The 19,219-nt window shown below is 50.0% G+C and overlaps 1 protein-coding gene across 1 annotated transcript in view; it reads right to left on the bottom strand.

Moving 5' to 3' along the window:
* The window catches only part of ptprq (protein tyrosine phosphatase receptor type Q), a 59,857-nt gene that overhangs the window by 30,836 nt on the left and 9,802 nt on the right, over nucleotides 1-19,219 (bottom strand). Inside the window, exons 14-29 of the mRNA XM_061229840.1 lie at nucleotides 18,344-18,509; nucleotides 17,043-17,303; nucleotides 16,274-16,434; nucleotides 15,210-15,317; nucleotides 14,424-14,535; nucleotides 13,126-13,346; nucleotides 11,409-11,478; nucleotides 11,070-11,269; nucleotides 10,106-10,346; nucleotides 7,453-7,581; nucleotides 6,616-6,762; nucleotides 5,023-5,183; nucleotides 3,866-4,451; nucleotides 2,592-2,756; nucleotides 786-965; nucleotides 337-444 (exon numbers count right to left, since the gene is read on the bottom strand). Of these exons, the coding sequence (XP_061085824.1) occupies nucleotides 337-444; nucleotides 786-965; nucleotides 2,592-2,756; nucleotides 3,866-4,451; nucleotides 5,023-5,183; nucleotides 6,616-6,762; nucleotides 7,453-7,581; nucleotides 10,106-10,346; nucleotides 11,070-11,269; nucleotides 11,409-11,478; nucleotides 13,126-13,346; nucleotides 14,424-14,535; nucleotides 15,210-15,317; nucleotides 16,274-16,434; nucleotides 17,043-17,303; nucleotides 18,344-18,509 (3,016 nt within the window). The remainder of the gene's footprint in view (nucleotides 1-336; nucleotides 445-785; nucleotides 966-2,591; nucleotides 2,757-3,865; nucleotides 4,452-5,022; nucleotides 5,184-6,615; nucleotides 6,763-7,452; nucleotides 7,582-10,105; nucleotides 10,347-11,069; nucleotides 11,270-11,408; nucleotides 11,479-13,125; nucleotides 13,347-14,423; nucleotides 14,536-15,209; nucleotides 15,318-16,273; nucleotides 16,435-17,042; nucleotides 17,304-18,343; nucleotides 18,510-19,219) is intronic.

Raw genomic sequence — 19,219 nt, 5'->3', positions numbered from 1 at the left:
ATATGAAAACGTAACGTAGCACGAGGTTCTGTTATGTCACGTTATGTTTTCATTGGACTCTCTTTTCTACACTCAAATCTGGCCCTGGATTTCTTTCCTCCCGGGTAAATTAACTGAACAGTTTGTGCTACTGATTGGCCAGACCCCAACTTCACACCCGACTCCCATGTTAAGGGAGGATGGAGAACCAGCAGTTCCAGGACTGTGACTTGAGGAACAGGGACCTTCAGGACGTAGTGTGAAGCAAGCCCTATTTTATTTTGTCATGCGTTGTCACTGTGCAACGCTAGCTGTTAGAGAAGGGCAGGTGGAAGCTGATGGAGCGGGTGGCCCTACCGTCCTCCAGCGTGACCACGAAGACGTCGTCTTCCTCCGAGAGGGAGCTCTGTCCTTCGGCTGTGGAGGCCGCCACGCGGAGCTTGTAACTGCCGTACTTCTTCAGTTCTGCCGGGGAGACAGAGCGGCTCAATCATAAGCCTCTGTGTGCACGGCTGAAAACAACCTCAGAAAGCAGTGGCGTTTTCAACACAAGGCCGAAATTCAGTCTGATGGTTCAAAACTAGTCGTGGAGGAATAGATTCTGGATCTAAACGGGTTACTTAATTTAAGGTGAAAACAAAATCCAAGACACTCTGCAGCTCTCTAGGATCGGAGCTGGAAGAGACCTGTGGACCCACACACCCTCTGATGTCATGTTCAGGGTGACTACTGTTACCATTGTGACAAGGTTAGGGGGTGAATAGCGTTCCCATGGTGACAGGGTTAGGGGTCGTGGCAGGGGTCACCTGAGAGGACTATGCTGGTCCCGTTGGTGGCTCTCTGGAAGGCCTCCTTGGTGTCCAGGTCCAGCGCGTAGACGGTGTAGTGCGTGATCCTGCCGTTGGGATTGATTGGCGGTTCCCATGACAGCAGGATGGAGGAGGAGCTTATGTTCTGGTAGGAGACGTTCTGTACTGAACTCGGCACTGAAAAAAAAAGAAAAGACGGTCGGCTCTCTTCTCCTCTATCAGTGTGATCGTGATCGTGATAGCAGTGCAATAGCAGGGTTCTCCACAAAGACTGTACCAGTGGCGGTCAGCCACTCTTGTGCCCACTCTTGCGCCTCTGTGTAAGAAAGCCCGTGTCTCCTGAATGTTGTTGCTGCCCTATCGACTGAAGGGGCGAGTTGTGGCTTCTGTGAAACAGCGGAAGCAGCAACGTGTGTGTAATCGGAAACTCGTCGCCGCTTACTTTGTTAAGGCTTGAGGAGAAATCCTGCAGCACAGGCAGAAAAGTGAACAATTTCAGTCCTTTTTTAACGCACATTCGTAACTTTCTGTTTTAGTGCTGACCTTAAATCAAAAGCGTTTGTATTTTGTGTTAATGTGCATAATTCTGTTCATCAAGAAATCATGGCCAGTCGGCCACCGTGTAATTTTTATAAGAAATGACAAGCAGTTTTATATTTCAGGTTTTTTATTTTTTTATTTTTTTATTTTAAATGTACCTAACCGTGTTTTGATGTACCAGAAAATCCACGTCGAGCACACGACGGCCTGAGCACCACAAATTCTGCATAGAACCCTGGATAGCAGTGCGTTAGTGATAGTAATAGCACTGCGTTAGTGATAGTAATAGCACTGCATTAGTGATAGGAGTGCGTTAGTGATAGCACTGCGTTAGTGATAGTGATAGCACTGCGTTAATGATTGTGAGAGCACTGCATTAGTGATAGTGATAGCAGTGCGTTAGTGATAGTGATAGCACTGCGTTAGTGATTGTGAGAGCACTGCGTTAGTGATAGTGAGAGCACTGTATTAGTGATTGTGAGAGCACTGCATTAGTGATAGTGATAGAAGTGCTTTAGTGATAGTAATAGCAGTGCATTAATGATAGTAATAGCAGTGCGTTAGTGATAGTAATAGCAGTGCGTTAGTGATAGTAATAGCACTGCGTTAGTGATAGTGATAGCACTGCGTTAGTGATTGTGAGAGCACTGCATTAGTGATAGTAATAGCAATGCGTTAGTGATAATGATAGCAGTGCGTTAGTGACAGTAATAGCAGTGCGTTAGTGATAGTAACAGCAGTGCGTTAGTGATAGTAATAGTAGTGCGTTAGTGATAGTAATAGCAGTGCATTAGTGATAGTAATAGCAGTGCGTTAGTGATAGTAATAGCAGTGCGTTAGTGATAGTGATAGCAGTGCGTTAGTGATAGTAATAGCAGTACGTTAGTGATTGTGATAGCAGTGCGTTAGTGATAGTAATAGCAGTGCGTTAGTGATAGTAATAGCAGTGCGTTAGTGATAGTAATAGCAGTGCGTTAGTGATAGTAATAGCAGTGCGTTAGTGATTGTGATAGCAGTGTGTTAGTGATAGTAATAGCAGTGCGTTAGTGATTGTGATAGCAGTGCGTTAGTGATAGTAATAGCAGTGCGTTAGTGATTGTGATAGCAGTGCGTTAGTGATAGTAATAGCAGTGCGTTAGTGATTGTGATAGCGGTGCGTTAGTGATAGTAATAGCAGTGCGTTAGTGATAGTAATAGCAGTGCGTTAGTGATTGTGATAGCAGTGTGATACTGAGGTCCTGTCACAGGGCTTGCTGGGGTTACCTTGCTCTCTGGTTTTCTCAGTGGTCTGGGCGAGGGGGCCCTCCCCCACCGTGGTGAATGCGGAGACGCTGAAGGTGTACTCCGTGAAGGGGCTGAGGTTGGTCACCACGTACGAGATGTTATCGGCGGAGACGTCGATCACCTCCGTGCTGGACACCATGGCGGCTGTGACACACAGGAAGTAGATCGGCCAGCTGAACGCACCAATCGGAGCTCTCCACATTGCGTAACCACCTCAAAGTAAATACGATGATGAAACGGGTCAGTGCTGCACTCTGACTGGCTACGGTGATTTGAATTCAAACAGCCTCTTCGTAAACAGTAACACTCGCGCCACAAAGCATTGCTTATCAAATAAACGATATTGTCTCAATCGATGAATTATTTATATATGTTGTAGCCGCTTTATGAAAGCAATACAATGCTCGAGGCTGTGCTGTGTTGTGAATACTGTCGTGGCTACAGGAGGTTTCCTGCCTAACAACGCCCCTGAGTCTGTGACTGTATTCACAATACAGCCCTGCCTCCTGTGCAATTCCTGATATACCACTTAAATCCAAACATAAATGCAGTATGACGTTATGTGTAATTTTCCTCTGAAGAATAACATTTTGAGAGCAGACAGTCTACCCTCCCAATGCACTTATTCTCACAGGTGAAAATCCGACCTGTTCCGTAGTTGTTCTAATGACCTTCGGCATGCACTTATTGTACGCCGTTTTGGATAAAAGCGTCTGCTGAATAAATGTAATGTTAAAAGCAGAGAGGGTTACAAGCAGAGATGGGATCACAGCATGGAAAGGGCCATGCATCAACACCATGGCTGCACTGGGCGGGGGTCACGATGTGAATGGACACCCAGTCTCCCCTACTCAAAGTGAAATTAAGGACAGACTTTACTTGACACAGTTATTATTATATTAGCAATCCTTGTATTACCGCTGCTCATTATCTGTTATCCGTGTGTACGGTTAACACTGTAGTCATGGAAACCGTAAGCCATTGTCCCCGTGAAATAAACGAACGGATGAGGACAAAACGCTCCTCTCCTAAAATGCTCCTGTAAGCAGAGCACTGGGGACGTTTTAATATTTCATCGGGCCCAGAAGGAAACGGGACACCTCCTTCCTTTCGAGCGACACACGCCCGTCTTGTTTTACAGGGGTGCGGGGCGGGGCGGGGCCAGCTTGCTAACAGGTAACTGGGACACCCGAGCCCCAGAGGAGACGACGACCCGGAGGGGCGGCGGGGGGGGGGGGGGACCAGTTGCGCACCTGCGGAGGCCGGGACGTCGGCGGTGACAGCCGCGCGCGTGGAGCGCGGCAGGGCGGGGCTGGAGCCGCGGGGGCCGGCCGGCGAGACCTCGTCTCCCCCCGCGGGCGAGGGTTCGGCGGGGTGGGTCAGGGCGGCGGCGCCCGGGGTCTGGAGCTCCGTGCCGGGGGTGGAGTCCGTCAGCCAGGGGAGGGACGACGCGCTGTCGGGGGCGGGGCTGAGGGAGAGGGCGGAGCCGGAGGGGAAAGCGGTCGCAGAGAGGGTGGAGGCGATTGGGGCGTCAGAGACGGGCAGGGTGGAGGCGATTGGGCCGTCAGAGATGGGCGGGGTGGAGGTGACTGGGGCGTCAGAGACGGGCGGGGTGGAGGTGATTGGGGCAGCGGCCGTGGGGTTGGTGCTGTCTGTCGCTGTGCCAGGCTGGTTAGTGACGCCGGAAGGGGACAGGAAGTAGGCAGAGGTGACCCCAGCCGGGGGCTCGGTGGGCGCGGTGTGGGCGTCTCTTCGGAAGCGGCGGAGCAGAGCGACGGAGGTGTCCCGCTTGCCGCGATGCGACGCTCCGTCGCCCTCAGAGTCCGTCTCGTTCAGATCCTAAAACCGGAACAAACGGCACTGAGCTCACCCACACGTTCTTCATTCCGGGATTACATTTAACCTGTATTTCCATTCCTATCCACCGGGTGGCACTGCAGGCACTGTGACTGCAGTCATCACCAGTGGCGGGTGGTCAACAGAATTAGAAAGGTTATTGGCCAGCTGAAGAGTTTAGGAATGCAGAAGCCCCAATGTCTAAAACAGGAGTGTCTGTCTTACCCAGAAAACACACTCATCAAAGTCTTGACTGAAGACAATGATTGATTAATGAGTTTAAGCATCATATTGCTTGCTGGCCTGCAAAAAAATGCTGCATGCGTAAGGCTCCACCTCGGATAAGATGGAACATCCCTGTGATGATAAAGGAAATGCAGTTTGGTGACTGCTTAACTTCAGAAAGGCCTGTATCGCCCTCTTCGGGTTGGAGGATGGAACTACAGGTTAAATAAACTCACACAGACTGTAATAGAATATTGACCTTCATCTATGGGTCCATATAACTGAAAAAAAAAACAATACAACTGTAAAAAGATTTGAGGAAGGAAACTATTGCAATAATTCCTGGCACCTGTCCGATGAGAGTTATGTTCTGGACTACTGTTGCGTGGGCCAGAACCAGAATCTTGTACTGTGTGATGAGTCCGTTGGGCTGGGCGGGGCTTCTCCAGGACACCTCCACTGAAGTGGCATCTACTGCTGTGGCAAGCAGCTCCATCACGGCACTGGGTGCTGTTGCAAAACAACACCCCAACACCGTCAGCCACAGGCTCAACTGCTCTCACCCCAACACGGTCAGCCACACGCTCAACTGCTGTCACCCCAACACCGTCAGCCACACGCTCAACTGCTGTCACCCCAACAATGTCAGCCACACGCTCAACTGCTGTCACCCCAACACCGTCAGCCACACGCTCGACTGCTCTCACCCCAACACCGTCAGCCACACGCTCAACTGCTGTCACCCCAACACCGTCTGTCAGCCACACACTCAACTGCTGTCACCCCAACACCGTCAGCCACACGCTCAACTGCTGTCACCCCAACACCGTCAGCCACACGCTCAACTACTGTCACCCCAACACCGTCAGCCACACGCTCAACTGCTGTCACCCCAACACCGTCAGCCACGCGCTCAACTGCTGTCACCCCAACACCGTCAGCCACGCGCTCAACTGCTGTCACCCCAACACCGTCCGTCAGCCACACACTCAACTGCTGTCACCCCAACACCGTCAGCCACACGCTCAACTGCTGTCACCCCAACACCGTCAGCCACACGCTCAACGGCTGTCACCCCAACACCGTCAGCCACGCGCTCAACTGCTGTCACCCCAACACCGTCAGCCACACGCTCAACTGCTGTCACCCCAACACCGTCAGCCACACGCTCAACTGCTGTCACCCCAACACCGTCAGCCACACACTCAACTGCTGTCACCCCAACACCGTCAGCCACACGCTCAACTGCTGTCACCCCAACACCGTCAGCCACACGCTCAACTGCTCTCACCCCAACACCGTCAGCCACACGCTCAACTGCTGTCACCCCTACACCGTCAGCCACACGCTCAACTGCTGTCACCCCAACACTGTCAGCCACTCAACTGCTGTCACCCCAACGACATATAAAACGTGTTGCAGCGTGAAATCAAAATGTCTACAAGTACCCTTAGACAATAAAAGCTGAGAACATGCACTTTAACAACATGCAAATTGTTTGATTACAAATCGACAGTTGTCGAGTGCACTTATCTTATGTCCTATGTCCTAAAGATTTTATGTGTCCTAAAAACCATCAAGGAAAGAGCCTAGACAATTTAAGCAGTGATGCTTCTCTGATTAGATGCGCGTTGCTGCTTCCAATGTTTCACAGATGCCACATCTCTTCCCTGATTGCTTGTAGGTCATGTGTCCAGATTGTCTTCAACCAATGACATGTTTGCTGACATTTCTTAAAAACCATGCTTTTATCCCTAACAGTGTGTACAGTATGTAAGTGTGTAAGTATTTTCAGTGACACCCAAAATACATTAAAGACAAAGACATACTGACGATTAATGAGAAATTAGCAGTATAAATTCCCTCAAATTTTTTTTTTTTTTTTTTAAAGTTCAACCTTATTTCGGCCATGAGCACGGTACTGGTCACGCGCAGCACTGACCTTCAGCAGGAGTGAGCACTCTGATCTCTGCTTCCGGGCCTAACTCCGAATTGGACACCGCTCGAGCCAGTACCCGGTACCGTCTGTACGGGAGCAGACCGTCGTACGTCATTTCCATCTCGCCGGTGGTGTTTTCATACAGGTAACCTACAAGTAAAGCAGCACATAGTAGCCCGTTATTGAAATGACGGTACTCGTCAAAACTCAAAAACATCAATAAAAGCTATTTGAGACAATGATTGATATCCATCAAATATCAGCTCATGTAAGGAGTGTGACACAATGATAATACGCATTAAAAATGATGATGTATATTGTGTCTGGCATCCAGTCCTTGCATTGATTTTTTAGGCAATAACAGGTATACTGTGTATGGCATTGCCAATCCTATCCTCTTACTGAGATCCACAAACAGACGTTTGGGGTGATTCAGGTCAGCACTGACTCGAGTTCAGCAGCTCTGGGTTCGGATCAGCATTGACTCGGAGCTCGGCAGCTCTTGATTCGGATCAGCGCCGAATCGGTTAAGCGGCTCAGGATACAGATCAGTACCGACTCAGTTCAGCAGCTCTGGATTCAGATGAGCACCGACTCATAGTTGAGTGTTCTGGATTCAAATCGGCAACAACTCGGTTCAGCAGCTTTTGAAATTGGATCGGCACTGATTCGGTTCAGCAGCTTTGGGTTCGGATCAGCGGTGATTCAGGTCAGCGGCTCTGGATTCAGATCGGGGCTGACTCAGGTAAGAAGCTCAGGAATTGAACAGCCCTGACTCAGTTCAGCAGCTCCTAATTCGAATCAGCACTGACTCAGAGACGGCGGTCTCCCCCTGCTCACCGGTGGGTCCGTTCAGCTCGAGGACGTAGGAGAAACGCCCCGTGGGGATGGTGGGCGGGTCCCAGGTCAGGAGGAAGGATTTGGAGGTGATGTCCACCACAGACAGGTTTTGTGGTGGATCCTCAGGAGCTGTGATGTAAAAGGATCTCCATCTAACAATCCTGGAAACACAACCCTGTGCTACACATGAACCACCAAGAATGACTATGTCACTAATAATCCCTGCTCTGGAGACTCTAGAATGGCCACGTCACTAATTAACCCTACTCCCGAGACTCCTGAATGACTGTGTCACTAATGTCATAAACCCTGCTCCCGAGACTACAGAATGACTATGTCACTCATGTCATTAACCCTACTCCAGAGACTACAGAATGACTATGTCACTCATGTCATTAACCCTACTCCAGAGACTACAGAATGACTATGTCACTAATGTCTTTAACCCTACTCCCGAGACTACAGAATGACTATGTCACTAATGTCATTACCCCTACTCCAGAGACTCAAGGCACTAAATGTTCATGAAGGGAATTTCCAGAAAAAAACTCAAATATCAGAGAATATGTAATAATGAATTTTTAATTTGATTCTTTGCCCAAAATCTTGTACTCTTTATTTTTTTAAAATTTTTTATTTTTATTAATCTCTTTGGGGGACATAATTATTTTTTAATTTCAAGAGTAAATGCATTACATGTGTTTAGAATAGTTAAGTTGCTGTGATAAAATATCGCCCTTCAGAATCAGAAACGGTAGTGTTATGGATTTCTGGAACTGTTTTGTTTATCGCCAAAATAAAATTGACACACCTCTTTTCTTAGAATTGTATAGAATTGTAAGTTGATGAGTATACTTAATTACATTGTGGGGTTTTCAATTTCTGATTTTCGGATTCTGTTAAGTGAGTTTCTTGTATCAGGCATATGTCTGCTTGTAATTTGATCAGGGGATTTATAATTTTTGTTCTCTTTGCCCGTGAACTAATCCCACGGATGTTCCAGGCCGCACTCATTTTGTTAATCATGATTGAAAAGCTGAAGTCTTCCTATCGGGTAGCACAGCCTTCAGAAGAAGAAGATTCTGGAAAGTCCACACACACTCTTCCATAGTCCTGCATTATGCATTCAGGTAGAGCAGCTTTACCCAGAGAGACATGAGACAGATAATGTTTCCAGTTCCCTGGAGGGCGGAAGAGCAGAGATCAAACTCAAGAGAGAAAGAGCGAGGGAATGAGAGAGGAAGAGAGAAAGAAGGGCAGAGGGAGAGAAAGAAAGATGAAGAGAGGGATAGGAGAGAGGAAGAAAGTGAAAGAGAGGGAAAGATTAAGAAAGAGGGAGAAATGGGAGAGACTTAACCAATGTACCTGTCTTTCGGTACCGGGTTGCACGTTAAGGTTGGTGATATCTCTGGCTGTTTTCCAGCTTGCTCTTTCAGGAGAAAACAATCCCCTTGCTTACTTCATCCAGGAAATAAATACAGAGCTTGGAAAAAGCTCTTTAAAACACTGACTCATTGTCAATAGCCATGCATCATACAGTAAAACCAATGGGGAAAACGGAGAAAAAGGTGCATCTATTCAAGGATAGAGTGCCTGAATGCCTACACAGAACTCCCATTCTTCCCAGTCCTCCCAATACTGAGCCAAAGCCACTATCGACCAGGTTTTCCACCTGAAAATGTCAAAACCGCTTCCAGTCCGGTCTCGCCTCATTGCCCAAAAACAATGGCGCTGATCACTCCAGCCCCCAGGGAAAATAAACGATTAAAACGCTCTTTCTGCCTTCGATGGCATGAAAAGCGTCTGATGGCAGAGCACTCTAAGGCAAAAAGTGAGATCAGAAACTCTATCTGAGAGACCTTTCAACGGGACAGCCAATGTCACATTGGAATGGAATATTTCGGAGAAAGAAGTTCACTTAAGGCCTGCTAACACTTCCCACTAAGGCTGTCCACTAACACTGCTCACAAAGACTCCCTGCTAACACTGCCCGCTAAGCTAAGACTGCTTACTAAAACTCCCTGCTTGCACTGCTCGCTAACACTTCTCGCTAGGCTAAGACTGCCGCTAACACTGCTCGCTAACACTCCCTGCTTGCACTGCTTGCTAACACTTCTCGCTAGGCTAAGACTGCCGCTAACACTGCTCGCTAACACTCCCTGCTTGCACTGCTTGCTAACACTTCTCGCTAAGCTAAGACTCCCTGCTAATACTGCCCGCTAAGCTAAGGCTGCCCGTTAACGCTCCTAGCTAAGTCTCCCTGCTTGTGCTGCTCTCTGACACTGCCTGCTAAGACTGCCCACTAGCACTGCTTGCTAATACTCCCTGCTAGCACTGCCCACTAAGATATTAGCCCATTTCAACACAAGAATGAAATCCAACAATGCTTCTGATCCAGGCTCCTTGATTTTGACTACAGGTACGCTAAAACTGGGGTCAGCGAAGAATCAAGCACGAATCTTTGATTATTTACCCATCAGGCCCCCAGTCAGTAAAAGCAAACGCCGTGTCCCAATCCTCAACAAATGCATCTTTCCTTTCTTCCACTACCACCTTGTTTCCTCTCCGGAAGCATGGGGGCGGAAGAGACGAGCAGAGGAAAAGGAGGATGTTTTTTATTTCTTTTTTTTAGGGTATTGTGACTCGCGGTTACCTGATTCCGGCATGCGGACCATGTAGCCTAGAGCCTGACCCTCTCCTTCGCCGGTGGAGGCCGAGACCTCGAAGACGTAGGTGGTGTAGGGCCGCAGCAGGCCCACCACCACGCTGATGGGGATGTTCCAGGAGGCGGCGGGCGGCACGGCCGACAGAGTGACCGGCGGAGCGGACGCTGAGGTCTGCATGGAGCTCTCCCAGGGGCTGGGAGTGCCCCGAGTCAGGATGTCCGCGGCGTTCTGCAGGTACGCACACGCACGCAGACACGTGGACATGAGCACGTTCGTGCACGAACACACAGGCACGCACACATAGCCGTGCACGAACGCACACACAGGCACGCACACAGAGCCGTGCACGAACGCACACACAGGCACGCACACAGAGCCGTGCACGAACGCACACACAGGCACACGCACGCAGACACGTGGACATAAGCACGTTCGTGCACAAACACACAGGCACGCACACAGACAGAGGAGCGTGCGCACACACAATTCATGCACAAACGCGCACACAGACACGCAGACATACGCATGTTCGTGCACAAACAGCCACACAAGCGCACACACACTTAAAATTATACCTTTATTATATGACAGCCAGTTGCATACACATTGCATTAGATTGAATTGCAGTGCCTCACAGGGCACTCTTCCACAGTTGGACCAAGGCAAGACCTGAGGTATCTGACCTACGTTACAGTGAAGTGTCGACAATGTTGCAGTGAGGTATCACAAACGTTGCAGTGAGGTATCGCCTACGTTGCAGTGAGGTATCGCCTACGTTGCAGTGAGGTATCGCCTATGTTGCAGTGAGGTATCCCCTACGTTGCAGTGAGGTATCCCCTACATTGCAGTGAGGTATCGCCTACGTTGCAGTGAGGTATCCCCTACATTGCAGTGAGGTATCGCCTACGTTGCAGTGAGGTATCGCCTACGTTGCAGTGAGGTATCACCTACGTTGCAGTGAGGTATCACTCCGTCCATGATGTCCTCAGCGTTCAACTCCAGATTGCGGACCTCCATGTTGCTGCGGACCAGTTTGGCTCGGACGGAGAACTTGGTGATGAGCCCGTTGATGAGTTTGGGGAGGAACCATCTGACCTTAACGGCCGAGTGATTGAGAGGAACCGCAGTGAAGTTGACGACCCGGCCGGGGGCTACACGGGGACAACCACAGGCAGACAGAGAGATTCAGCAATCGGCATTTCGAATGGCTACGTGCAGGGCGATACGGCAGGACTGGGGGACAGAACGAGCCGGCAAGGTGATTTTGAGAGGAAAAACCGGGATACCCACTAGCCTCTGCTGTTTGGAAGAACAGGGGCTTGCTGAAGACTCCAACTCCAGCGCCATTTTCTGCCGCAACCTGAAGACGGAGAACCAGAGAAAGCCCTCATCAATAATGTCAAGAAGTGCTGAGTTACATACACCAGTGAGATCTACACAGCATATACACATTTTAACCAATATAAATCTATATAGAAACTAAAAATGCAATAATGCTACTAAGAGTCCACTGCTAATAAGAACCCAGTGCTGAAAAGGGGCACATCATATATAGGCTAAATATAATTTGTTGTTACTGCTCTACAGGACGTAACAACAAAAACTGCAACAACTATTATTACTATTACAATGATTATTAATATAGATTTTTTTTATGTACAGAACTGTGAAAAAGTCTTGGAATCTCAAATGTGTTCTTTTATGCTAACAAACATGTGATTACATGAACATATATATAATAAAGTCTAGGGTGCCTAAAACTTTTTCAAACAATGAGTTTACAGTTAAAACCCATGAAGGAGGTAATTAGATTTTAGTTATTTATTCAAAAATGAAAATACATTAAAATAGCATTGTCCAGCAAAAGTCCAAAACCATTTTTCTCCATGAAGTGCAATACATTGCTATCATATTAGTCATATGTACAATTTGGTCACACAATAATAATAATAATAATAGGCCATAATTACATGCTGACCCACTTTACAACAATGGACGATTGCTCAATCAACGTTTACAAATGATACAGCAGCCATTCAGACATTCTGCAAGTCATTGGGAAACATGATACACTCTCCTTTTAACCAATCAAAAGCAACAACCTTGAGCTGAAAGGCAAAGCATTGTGGCCTGGAGAGGTACAGAAACAAACCGACACAGTTCATCCACTCCATGACCGCTGTCTACCCCGTCAATAATTGAACACCAGTCGACTGTTGGAAATTATGAAAACGAGCATCAGCAGTCCCACCCACCATTTTGACGTCGGGTAGACAATCAACATTGTGCATGGAGGTCGATATTAACTCGATTACTGCGGCAGGAATGTACTTTTTTTGGACGTCAGCAATTCGATGAGCGCACAACACTGATCTGTTACAGGTGGAAATGGTAAATGGTTGCCATTTATATCGTGGCTTTATCCAAAGCGTTGTACAATCGATGCTTCTCATTCACTCGTTCACACACACACACACACACTTGCTCAGGGACGCTTCAACACAACCGGGGCGGGATCGAACCAGCGACCCTCCGACCGACCGCCAGACGACTGCTCTTACCGCCTGAGCCAATGTCGCCCCCAATTTAGGAAAGTGGTCATGACTCAACGTCGATCAGCCATTGCAGCAGCGAAGCAGGTCGACAAAGTGATTGGCGGGGGGGGGGTTCCCCACACGAACACTCTCAGCAATATAGTGACACGGCAGGTCCTTTTCTCCACAGAAATTTTCCAGATATACCCTGACAGGATTGAAATATCCTCTTCTGGTGCAAAGGAATACTTTTTCCAAGCAAAAAAGGTACAAATTAATGATATGTTGCCGGCTAGGGGGACAAACATTCGCATCTGTTCAGGCACTTTTCTTACCTTTATTTCTGAGAGTGCATTATCGCTGGACGCCCGTAAAAGTCAGGGTCAAGGCCCCGAGGAGGAGGAAAAACACCCGAATGCTCATGTAACAAAAAAAAAACAAAAAAAGATGAAGGCATGCGACGGTTTGTGTACCTTGATGTTGTAGGCGGACCCCGGGGTGAGGGTGTTCAGTAGGAACTCCTGAGACAGCGAGGCGATTTGGTTGAAGTTCTCCTCCGGGTAGGGACACACCTCTTTGTACTTGATGATGTATTTGAGAATCGTCCCTTTGACTCCGGGGGGCTCGGTCCAGGCCAGTAGGATGCCTGTGGACCCCACTTTCTCCCCGAGCAGGCCAGTCGGGGGCTCCGGTACTTTAGGGAATCCGGGAAAAAAACACTTCAGGGTTCTGCCAAACTTATTTTCTGATGTGACCTCGAATTAAACAGTTTACATTACGTATCATTTACATTAGTAAATTTATATTGCGCCTTTATCCAAAGCGCTGTACAATTGACGCTTCTCATTCACCCATTCATACACACACTCACACACTAACGGCGATTGGCTGCCATGCAAGGCGTTGACCAGCTCGTCAGGAGCACTTGGGGGTTAGGTGTCTTGCTCAGGGACACTTCGACACAGCCCGGGCGGGGGATCGAACCGGCAACCCTCCGACTGCCAGACGACTGCTCTTACTGCCTGAGCCATGTCGCTCTGCGTGGGAAGCTTTGGCCGGTTCGGGACCAGGAGTCACTGAACCCCCCCCCCCCCGCTCGTTGAATGGGTGCCCGTGAGCTTTGCTCTAGCCTGAGGTGTGACGGCGGGCGTTTCGGAGGAGAACTGTGGATGCCTCCACTCCCCCTGGGACAGCAGTGGGGTTCGCACATGAACTTGTCCACCATTGCAAATAATTGGACATTCCAAATTAGGGTGGAAAATCACTTCCCAGGCTTGCAGACGTGCACCGCTCTGCTGCCATGACAATGGCTCAGGGCATCGGCGTCCAATAGGAACCATGCTTTGCAAGAATGCATCCAGCTGGACACAGATGACATCAAACTTAATTTGAATTTTATTCTTGTGCATACTGTAAAACAAACTACACTGCAAAAAAACAAAAAATAACAAGGATCTTAGTTTCATATTTAGACTTGCCGAATGAGACTGCCTGTGAGCTTTTAAAGTTGGTCTCATTTCAAAATTTCACTTGCCAAGCAAACAGTAGGTTAAAAAAAAGCGAATAATTTTCTTACGACTTGCGACTTGTCTTGTCTCATTTTTTGCCGTGTAGAATCTCAGACCAGCTCAGACTGGACACCCAAATAAGCATTTATCACATGTTTGTCAGACAATGACCAAGGAAGGGTCTGGAGAGTAACTCATTCGGTGACATCATCATAATCATTTGGTGACATCATCATACATCCTCGTAGGTGGGCGGGGCTTACTGGACTCGAGCGTGGTGACGGACCGGCTGACCGGCAGGCTGAATGCAGACGAGGCGACCGCAGACACCGCGGTGCTGTACGCCATCCCCGGGGTGACCGACACCACATCTGCCTGCAATGCCCACACACACACACACACACACACACATACACACACACAAACGCAAAAAAAACACACACATACAAGCGCAAATAAGTACACACGCGCAGCAATACAAACGCATGCAAACACACAGACATTACGGTTTCTCCCAGGGACCGTGTGAGGTACAGAACAGCACATAGCAGCACACAGCAATACAGAACGGCACATAGCGGAACAGAACAGCACATAGCGGAACAGAACAGCGCATATCGGTACAGAACAGCGCATAGCAGCACACAGCAGTACTGAACACCACATAGCGGAACAGAACAGCACATAGCGGAACAGAACAGCGCATATCGGTACAGAACAGCGCATAGCAGCACACAGCAGTACTGAACACCACATAGCGGAACAGAACAGCCCATAGCGGTACAGAACACCACATAGCAGCACACAGCAGTACAGAATAGCACATAGCAGAACAGAACAGCACATAGCGGAACGGAACAGCGCATAGCAGCACACAGCAGTACAGAACAGCACATAGCGGAACAGAACAGCGCATAGCGGTACAGAACAGCACATAGCAGCACACAGCAGCGCACCAGGACTCCGCACCTCACACAGGAGGGCAGAAAGAGGGGCACGGGCAGCGGAGGGAGAGTGCCAGGAGAGCGACGGGTGGGCGGCCGGTGTACCTGGGCGGGCTGCGGGTGCAGAGCCGCGAGCAGGGAGAGCCTGAGCACAAGCGCGGCGGTGGAGGGCATGGCGGTTCTGGCGCGAGGGCTCGGCCGGCTACAGGCAGACTCCGGGGAGGTGGGCCACATTAAACATTTAAGAGGGGCTCGGGCAGAGCTCCACGTCATTAATAATGAGCCCCGCGCCGTGGCCACTGACACCCAACACCTGCGCACGCCCTTTAAAGGAACCTGGAGCGCCCTTCAGCCGCACAGGTGCACCTCCTTACCCCCGACACTCTCCCACACTGCCACGGCAACAAACGGAGTGGTAGCGCTGTCGCGATGTTACACAGGGCTGCGCTGACGTCACCTGAGAGACTCCGCTATAACGCACACCTGTGTCTGTGCACAAGAGCTATATGATACCGACACCTGTGCTCTAGAGCTCAATGGTACTTATATCTGTGCACTAGATATCTATGGTACCTATGTCTCTGTATAGGAGCTCTGCAGCACCTGTATCTGTGTACTCGAGCTCTACTGTACTCCTATCTGTACTAGAGCTCTAGTGTACCTGTATCTGTGTACTAGAGCTCTTTGGTACCAGTATTTCTGTACTAGAACTCTATGGTACCTGTATTTCTGTACTAGAGCTCTTTGGTACCTGTATTTCTGTACCAGAACTCTATGGTACCTGTATTTCTGTACTAGAGCTCTATGGTACCTGTAACTGTACTAGAGCTCTAGTGTACCCGTATCTGTGTACTAGAGCTCTTTGGTACCTGTATTTCTGTACCAGAACTCTATGGTACCTGTATTTCTGTACCAGAACTCTATGGTACCTGTATTTCTGTACCAGAGCTCTAGTGTACCCATATCTGTGTACTAGAGCTCTTTGGTACCTGTATTTCTGTACTAGAGCTCTTTGGTACCTGTATTTCTGTACTAGAGCTCTACGGTACCTGTATTTCTGTACTAGAGCTCTACGGTACCTGTATTTCTGTACTAGAGCTCTACGGTACCTGTATTTCTGTACTAGAGCTCTACGGTACCTGTAACTGTGTACTAGAGCTCTACGGTACCTGTATCTCTCCGTTCTCCATGCGGTGCACTGTGACCTGGCCGTGGGCCGGGTTCAGGTCCACGTGGTATCGGTCCACACAGCCGGACGGTCCAGCCCAGCGCAGAGAGAAGCTGTGAGAGGAAACGCTGGAGACACGCAGAGCCTGGGGCTTCGCTGGTACTGTATACACACGCACACGCACACACACGCACACACACGCACATACATACAGTGACTGAGACGAATTACATTCATTCCATACAATCCGTTCATATTGCTGCATATTTCTGGATTCCCTCAATTTTTTTCCAGTAATGAAATCGAAAATGAACCTGTGACTTAAGGCAAGGCTCCTGACCTGCAGTCACGGTCAGTATCTAACGCACTCGCGGACTGTTCACCTGCGGTCACGGTCAGTATCTAACGCACTCGCGGACTGTTCACCTGCGGTCACGGTCAGTATCTAACGCACTCGCGGACTGTTCACCTGCGGTCACGGTCAGTATCTAACGCACTCGCGGACTGTTCACCTGCGGTCACGGTCAGTATCTAACGCACTCGCGGACTGTTCACCTGCGGTCACGGTCAGTATCTAACGCACTCGCGGACTGTTCACCTGCGGTCACGGTCAGTATCTAACGCACTCGCGGACTGTTCACCTGCGGTCACGGTCAGTATCTAACGCACTCGCGGACTGTTCACCTGCGGTCACGGTCAGTGTCTGACGCACTCGCGGACTGTTCACCTGCGGTCACGGTCAGTATCTGACGCACTCGCGGACTGTTCACCTGCGGTCACGGTCAGCCGGGCCGCGGCCCCTCTGACCGCGCGGCTGACTCGGCCCACGGTCAGGTTGTAGGTGCAGCCGTCCCGCAGGCCGGACAGGGTGTAGGAGAGGCTCTCCCTGGGCAGGGTCACCTCCCGCGTCGCGGAGGCGCCGGTCATCGTCAGCCGGTAGTGGTCAAACTGGCCCTCGGCCGGCTCCCACGCCAAGCCCACGGACGAGGAGTTAACGTGCATCAGAGACACGCAGCAGACCCGCGCAGGCCCTGAGGGGGGGGGGGGGTCACACACGGACCTGGGTCAAATACACTCACCGAGCACTTTATTAGGTGTTTATTAGACTTATTTCTCAGACTTCCACTGCTGTAGCCTATCCACTTAGCTATGACATCGCTTATTGTTTGTTTTTTGCACCATTTTCTGTAAACTCTAGAGACTAGTGTGTGTGGAAAATCCCAGATCAGCAGTTTCTGAGATACCCAAACCACCTTGTCTGCCACTAACAATCATTCCACAGTGAAAGTCACATTTTTCCCCCATTCCGATGGTTGATGTGAACATTAACTGAAGCTCCTGACCTGTATCTAGATGATTTTATGCATTGCACTGCTGCCACACAATTGGCTGATTAGATAATTGCATGAATAAGTTGGTGTAATAAAGTTTAAATGTTCCTAATAAAGTGCTTGGTGAGTGTACATATTAGTTTTGGATTCAAACACTTTTCCATGCTTCACTGAGCTTGTCTGGTGTATTGGAACATGTCTGGTTCTCTTGGTGAGGCTGAATTGCACCAGGCAAGATCAATAGGGCACAGAAAATTATTACAATCCAAAACAAAGACACATTTGACCCAGGCCTGACACTAGTCGCTTTCAGACAGACACGGTTCTGGTTCTGGCTCTGGTTCGGTTCTGGAGTCTCAGAACCTTGGTGCTTTCTGGCAAACCAGCCCGCGTCTATACCAGTTTAAGCAGAACCAAAGTTCCACCGCCCTCCATCATCAACGGAGGGCGTTGCTCAATGCACAAGGCAGGCCTCGAATATGACACGCCCACTGATGACGTCACGGTTCGCAAGGAAAAAAACAACAATTTTTCAGCTTCCGAACCGATTTATTTTGGGTCTGAATGCGCCGGGCCGGTTCAAAATTAGGTTTGGGAACCGGAACCGGCACGGAGCCTTGCCGGCGTGAAAGGGCTGACCGTGCCACGAAAACACGTAGCCGGATTTGTCATGGCAGAGCGGGCTGGATCAGCGGTGCCGTCTGTAGGAGCAGTTCACCCCCCTGAGCGGCGGTCCTTACGGAGGAGGACGTGCTGGGAGGCCGGCTCGCTGGTCTCCTCCCCCCTGAAGGAGCGCAGAGTGAACTGGTACTCGGCCCCCGGGGTCAGCTTCTCCACGCTGGTGTTGCCCTCCGTGGCTCGAAGCTTCCTCCGGGTCACCTGTGCGGCTGAGACCCCGTAGCCCAGCTGGGGTGGGGGGGGGGGGGGACACATGGAAAGCACGTGAAAACACTGAGAGTGTGTCTGAGCCTGTAATGCAGTCCTCCAGCAGCACGATGGCGATGAAGCCACCTGAGAGACACTCCTATCAACAGTGTGAAAACGGAGGATGGACGACGGAACGCGGAGCTTGTCGTTCGACGGGTCTGTCGACGTCCGCCGTTCAATCCGGTGTCGCGCACTGCGAGGGCAACTTGTCGGGCCACTAACGCGTTTGCGACACGCGGGCTGAATTTGTTCACATTTGCGTCACAGCCTGCGAACGGATTTCGGCTGAGCTGCGGTCGAAAAAATCAAACGCGTTAAGCGGCGATTCACCCCCTCGAAAGGCATCAGGCCTCACCGGTGTCGCAATATCAGCGGCACAGGAACAGACACAACGCCCCTGCAAGCTGCCGTCATACATTTTTAAGTGCCGCGGGGAACCCTATCCGACCAAGGCAAGGCCCGTTTGCTAGGCAACCTTCTCGGGGTGAAGCGCGGGCCATGAAACTTTAAACAGGCCGCCCGCGTCTCGCATAAAGGTCCGTTTGAGGGCGGGCGGTTGGGGCGTAAACCGAGCCGGTCCCTCGGTTCGCTCTCGCCGCTAACGCTAACGCTAACTCTCGTCGGCGGGCCGTCGCCCAAACTCCCAGACCGCCGTCTGCACGGCGCCCTCCTGCCGTCCGCACGCTCAG

The sequence above is a fragment of the Conger conger genome, chromosome 19, assembly GCF_963514075.1.
Source record: "Conger conger chromosome 19, fConCon1.1, whole genome shotgun sequence".
Classification (NCBI taxonomy): Eukaryota; Metazoa; Chordata; class Actinopteri; order Anguilliformes; family Congridae; genus Conger; species Conger conger.
This window is presented reverse-complemented; position numbering and strand designations above follow the sequence as displayed.